Below are 6,631 nucleotides of genomic sequence, written 5' to 3'. Positions count from 1 at the left end.
TCACTCTTGACAGAGTGGTCGTGGTCATCATGTCCTCTTTCGTCCAAGATCGTGTGCTGAGCAGACGTGTTACTCGTTAATTTCCCAATAATTGAACTTGATTTATACTAAACTCGCGTTTAAATCAACGTGTACAAGTGCGAAAATACAAATAGCAATATTTATTGCACCTGCGACGTTCTACGGCAAGTTTCGTGGCACGGCAAGTTGAAGCGAGCGCGGGGACTGCATCTTCACCTCCGCGAAAGGGTCAAATATATTATTCTTCTCACTCCGTTGTGTGCATACGCTACGACCGCAGCTACGACTAGTGCCGAGTGATACCGAATGATTCCGGCTGACGCATGAGCTTGAAGCTACGACCCGATACCTACTACGAGTCTACGACAGGGGCGCCTTTGTACTGCTACGAGAACGCTTAGCTACTTGTTACCGTTATTTTGTTTTGCTTTGACTAATAGCAGACTTAAAGTATGCCTAATTTAATGCGCTCTCCGCCACTAAATAAGTCAGTAAGTTTTTCGGAAACGGACATGGATAAGGTGGGCCAGTTTTCTGGATCTTTGGAGGATGTTATTAACATTACGCAACGAGATAACAAACGGCGCCGGATTACGGACGAGTGCATGGATAGCACCTCAACAGATTTACGGACTATAGTTAGAGAAGAGTTATGTAATATAATGAAACCCCTTCAACAAGAAATAAAAGAAATTAAAGATTTTAATAAACAAATTCAAAATTCTATGGATTTTCTGGTGGAGCAAAATAAGGAATATCAGACGAAGATAAATGAGCTTGAAGTGCAATCTAAGAAAAATAGAGATTATATTAACATCCTGGAAAGCAAACTCGAAGATATTCTTATAGCGAGTCGTAAAACAAACTTTGAAATAAAAAATGTTCCAAAGATGAACCCTGAGACTAAACAGGACCTCATAGAAAATGTCACAAACTTGTTCAAGACTGTGGACTGCTCATTACGAAATTGTGACATTAAGGACATTTATCGAGTGAGAGGAAATCATCCTGAAAAGAAGAATACTCCAATTATTGTGGAGACTAACTCTGCTATTTTAAAAGCGGAATTCCTAAAGAAGGTAAAATTTTTTAACATGAAACATCAAAATAAATTATGTGCCAAACACATGGGCTACAAAACGCAGGAGGATACTCCAATATTCGTATCAGAACACCTCACAGCAAAAGGAACACGTCTCCATTTCCTAGCCCGTGACCTCGCTAAGTCGAAGAGTTACAAATTTTGTTGGACGGCTTATGGAAAAGTATTCGTTAGAAAAGATGAAAATTCTCCAATAATAAATATTAGGACTGAAGAGCAAGTCCAAGGCTTATTCCAAGATAAATGACTATTTTTGCAGCTTAACGTGTGTATGAATAACGATGAACTATATGTACGTCTATGGTTAAACTTAATGAAGGTAATATTTTTTATCTCAATGTTCTTAACAAATTTGAAAAGACAATTATCACTCACAAAATTCAAAGTCACTCAACAACTACTTAAATATCCATACTTGATTTATAACAATAATAAATTAAAGCAATTTTGCTATTCATTTGTAATACATGCATGTTTACTATTTAATATTAAAAATGTCTATGTGTACACTGCCTTACTTTTGCCTAGTCTGTTGTTGTTAATTGCTAACTCTAGGGGTAACATACATATCACTTATGATAATTTCAGTCTCTTATTCTCACTTATATGGAAAACTTTTATTAGATATCAAAATAAGCTGATACAATCATATAATAATAATTCATTTATAAAAAAAATTCATTTTATTACATACCATCAACACGGCTTTTGGACTATATATACATATATGTATAACAGTTATATACATATATATATAACAGTTATATATAACAGTTATATACTTAAAATATACAATTCAAATATATATTTAATTTATTATAACGGATCTGTGCACTTTTTGAACTTTCGGATTTTTTCACATTTGGTGAAAGTATACACCTTCTGTCATTTGTCTAAACAGCCCTTATGTAACTATTTCTTAAATACATATTTACGTTTAAAACCGATTGAACATCTAAGTATGCAAATAATGATAGTAAAATCGTACAAACCACAAAATTCAGTAATTATTAAAATGAAATGCATTTACTGTATATGTCACATCGGCCTTATTTTGACGTGCAGCCTAACTTATTATCATAATGGATGAACGATTGGTAACGTTAAATGACATAGACAATATGGAGATAGCCACTTCCACTATTTGTAGCCCTAGTGAATTTAATTCAACTATTAAAGTAGACAAAAGGGACCTTACTGTAATAACACAAAATATAAGAAGTATTGATCACAACTTTGACGATTTTACCCTTACTTTGGCTACTTTAAAGACTGATATAGATGTTGTTATATTGACAGAATGTAGATTAAATGATAATAAAAACATACCTCAAATGATAGGCTATTGCATGTATCATAGTACTCGTCACTTAAACCAAAATGATGGTGTTGTTCTCTATATTAAAAATACACTTAGGCACGAAGTGAAGGAAATCATACTTACCCATGCTTCCTGTATTCAAGTCGATGTACTGGGCACTGTCATTTTAGGTATATATAGGTCTCCATCACAACAAAATGCCGAACCGTTCATAAATTCCCTAGAGTCCCATCTAATATCTTTAAATTCTAGAAATAATATAGTTGTCGCGGGTGACTTAAACATAAACATTAAGTTTAAAACTAAAGAAGAATCTCATGAACGCAAAAACAGAATACTATACCAGAATATGTTATCTAACTATGGGATACTTGCAGGACATACTTTTAAAACGAATGATAAAAATTGCATAGATCATATAATGCTCAAATTAAATAAAGTAAAACATACCGCACGTATAGTTATTTTAGAAACTAGTATAACAGACCATAAAACTGTTTTTCTCTCCATCTCCTCAGTACCGCGTTGTTCACAGGTGAATAAATCTAGAACCAAAACTGATTTCGGAAGTGCCGTAGTTGCGTTGGAAAAAAGCAATGTTAATGACTTACTGTTCTGTGATGACCCCACAATAATAATAGAGAAGTTAACTAAATGTATAAAAAATTGCTTGGATCAAAATTCTGTTACCACTAATATACCTAAATCTAAAAGAATAATAAAACCCTGGATCACCCCAGGAATATTGCGTTGTATAAAAAATCGGAACAAATTACAGAAAGAATGTAAAAATAATCCTGGGAATGAAGTTACTAAAGTCATTTATAAAAGATATAGGAACTATTGTAATAATCTGATTAAAAAATTAAAACGAAATTATGAAAAAGAACTTTTATCAAAATCTTTAAATAATAATAAACAACTTTGGAAAAATATTAGAAGCATTACTTATACTAACAAAAATAATAGTCAAAACTCTGAATTGTTGCATATTAAACCCTCAAATCAGGAATCTGTTAACTATATAAATAAAGTGTTTGCAAATGTTGGTAAACAATTAGCTACGCAGATTCAGACAAGTTCTGAAGCTGAACTTAATACAATGTTACATAATATTCCACAACAACCTAATACATTTGTGCTACTGCCAACGGATTGTGATGAAGTGAGCGGTGTACTGATGGGTCTCAAATCGGACAGTGCTCCTGGATGGGACAACATATCCACAAAATTCCTGAAACTAGGTAAAAATGTAATTGTTCCGATTCTGACTCACCTAGTAAATCTTTGTTTTTTGAAGGGAATATTTCCGTTGCCACTAAAAAAATCCATTATCACACCTATACATAAGAGGGGTAATAGAAGCGATGTCAGCAACTATCGGCCAATATCTATTCTACCAGCTATATCGAAAGTTTTGGAAAAATTAATTAACATTAGATTAATAAATTTTCTTGACAAATACCAAATACTTTCGTCAAAACAATTTGGCTTCCGACGAGGAAAATCGGCGGAAGATGCAGTAATTGAGCTGACAACTCTGGTTGCACGTAATTTAGATCTAGGCGTCAAATGCTCTGCTGTATTCCTGGACCTGAAAAGTGCTTTCGACACCGTTTCTATCCCCATTCTTATACGGAAGTTAGAACGAATAGGTATCAGAGATGTGGCACTCGCTCTGTTTAAAGACTATCTGAGTAACAGACAGCAAACGGTTAAAATTGAAAACTGTGTGAGTGAGGTAGAAAATGTTACATATGGTGTTCCTCAAGGGAGTGTACTGGGTCCCACCCTGTTTCTTTTGTATATAAATGATCTCTGTGAAATGAATATTCCAAATGCGAAAATCTTTTCATATGCGGACGATACTGCCATTGTCTTCAGTGGCACTACATGGGATAGTACACGTACACACATTGAGACAGGGCTAGCCCAGGTAGCACGCTGGCTCAAAAGTAATTTGCTCACTCTTAACACTGCAAAAACTAATTACATCTGTTTTGGTATTGACTCACGAAATCAACCTAATCAAGGTTACCGTATAAAAATCCATTCTTGTAACCAAAATACTGACCTTCCTGACTGCTGCTGTCCTATCATCGACAGAGTAGATAAGGTTAAGTACTTGGGTGTACTGGTTGATCAAAGATTATCATGGTACCCGCATGTAGATCACGTAATAAATAGAGTGAGAAAGTTGTCCTGGATATTTAAATCATTACGTTATGTGGTACCCAGAGGTTTAGACGTACAGTGCTCATCCAAAAACCTTCTGAACAATATTTATATATCACTTGTGCAGTGCATTCTTATTTATTGTATTTCAGTTTGGGGAAATGCTGCAAAGACTCATTTTATAGGATTAGAAAGAGCACAGAGATTCCTGATCAAAATTATGTATTTTAAGAAAAAGCGATATTCAACTGAACTCTTATACAATGAGTGTAATCTGCTTACGGTTAGACAGTTGTATATTTTGCATTGTGTACTGTATAAGCATAAAACTACAGAATATGATCCTAAAGTTGAAACAAGAAGAAGGAGATACATAGTAGCTAAAATACCACAAACTAGAACATATTTTGCACGAAGACAATTCTATGTAATATCAGCCCAATTATATAACAAAATTAACAGAGTAAATAATATATATAGAAAATTGTATAAGGAATGTAAGTTTGTGATTACTGGATGGCTTAAAACGAAAAGTTATGAACAGACTGAGGCTTTACTATAGTATAAGGATAAATGTATATTAACATAAATATAAAATATAGTTTACCTTAGTATACGAATCTAACACTTTTTCAAATGCACATTATATATTTATTTAATTACCTTACTCGTACTTTACAAGGTTAATTTGCTTTTATGAAAGAGCGGAGTCTCCTGGCACAGGCTTGCACGCTTAAAAGGAGACTCCAATCATATTTCTTGTGTCATGTGCTTTAAGAAATAAACGATTTTGTATTTTGTGTATTTTGTATCATGTAGTGTTGGAGGCGGGCGCCAATGTGCGCCTTACGATGTCCCGCCATTTCTCCCTGCTGGAAGTCATCCTGCTGCACTCGTTAAGTGAACTGCCAATCACAGATTTTATTTGGTCGGTCCATCGCATGGGTGACCTTCCGCGCGGTCGAGAGCCTTCCACTTTACCCTGGACAACAAGCCGTTCTATGGATCCGTTGCCTCTCCTTGTAACGTGTCCAAAGAATGACAAAATGCGAGATTGTACTAAGGGAAATAGTCGCTGCTTAATACCGAGCTCTTGGAGTATCGAGACGTTAGTGCGGAACTCTGTCCAAGACACACCAAGCATTCTCCTCCAGCACCACATCTCTAGGGCGTCTATCTTTTTTCTTTCCACTTCTCGCAATGTCCACGTTTCAGCAGCGTACAAAAATATGGGGAAAATAAGCGTGCGCACCAGTCTGGTCTTTGTGGTCTTAGTGATGCTACGATTCCTCCATACTTTTCTCATTCTGTCCATTGCCGATCTTGTGATTGCCATTCGTCGCTTTATCTCGTCGATACATCCACCGTTATTCGAAATCAGAGCGCCAAGGTAAGTGTACGATTGGACCACGTCACAGTTCGCGATTCTAGTTACTTCTGGCGAATTACTGTTAGCGCGATCCACAACCATCATCTTCGTCTTGCTGCGATTTATTTTCAGACCGAACTCGAGGCCAACACGTTCCATTTTCTGAAGTAGATCTTCCATGTGTTGGGTACTAGTTGCAAAGAGAGTGGTGTCATCAGCATACCGTAGATTGGCAATTTTGTATCCACCAATTTTCACACCGTCTGTCCAATCCTCTAGAGTGATGCGCATTATTAACTCAGTGTATACATTGAACAAGAGCGGTGATATTATGCATCCCTGGCGTACTCCGGCACTAGGGCGAAAGTTTCCTGACAAGACGTCTTCTGTGCGCACAGAGGCTGTTCCATCCTCGTATAGCCGTCTTAAAAGGTGGACTAGATGTAAAGGCGTGCCCATTTGCAATAGTGTGTCCCATAACACAGGCCAATTCACCGAGTCAAATGCTTTTGAGAAGTCCACAAAGCAAATATACACCGATTTGTTGAATTCTCGCGCTTTTTCGATGATCTGGCGAACAATCAAAATCTGTTCCCGAGTGCCCTTCCCTTTCACAAAGCCGGCTTGTTCTGGAGCTATCTCC

General features: G+C 36.2%; 1 protein-coding gene across 1 annotated transcript; it reads left to right on the top strand.

Annotated features, from left to right (window-relative positions):
- Nucleotides 1-387: 387 nt before the first annotated feature.
- On the top strand, nucleotides 388-5,399 carry LOC132903988 (uncharacterized). Its single transcript, XM_060953828.1, has 2 exons — nucleotides 388-1,442; nucleotides 4,772-5,399. The coding sequence occupies exon 1, from the start codon at nucleotides 474-476 to the stop codon at nucleotides 1,368-1,370; it is 897 nt and encodes a 298-aa protein (XP_060809811.1). The 5' UTR covers nucleotides 388-473; the 3' UTR covers nucleotides 1,371-1,442; nucleotides 4,772-5,399.
- Nucleotides 5,400-6,631: the final 1,232 nt, after the last annotated feature.

Source organism: Amyelois transitella, chromosome Z (genome assembly GCF_032362555.1).
Source record: "Amyelois transitella isolate CPQ chromosome Z, ilAmyTran1.1, whole genome shotgun sequence".
Taxonomy (NCBI): Eukaryota; Metazoa; Arthropoda; class Insecta; order Lepidoptera; family Pyralidae; genus Amyelois; species Amyelois transitella.
This window is presented reverse-complemented; position numbering and strand designations above follow the sequence as displayed.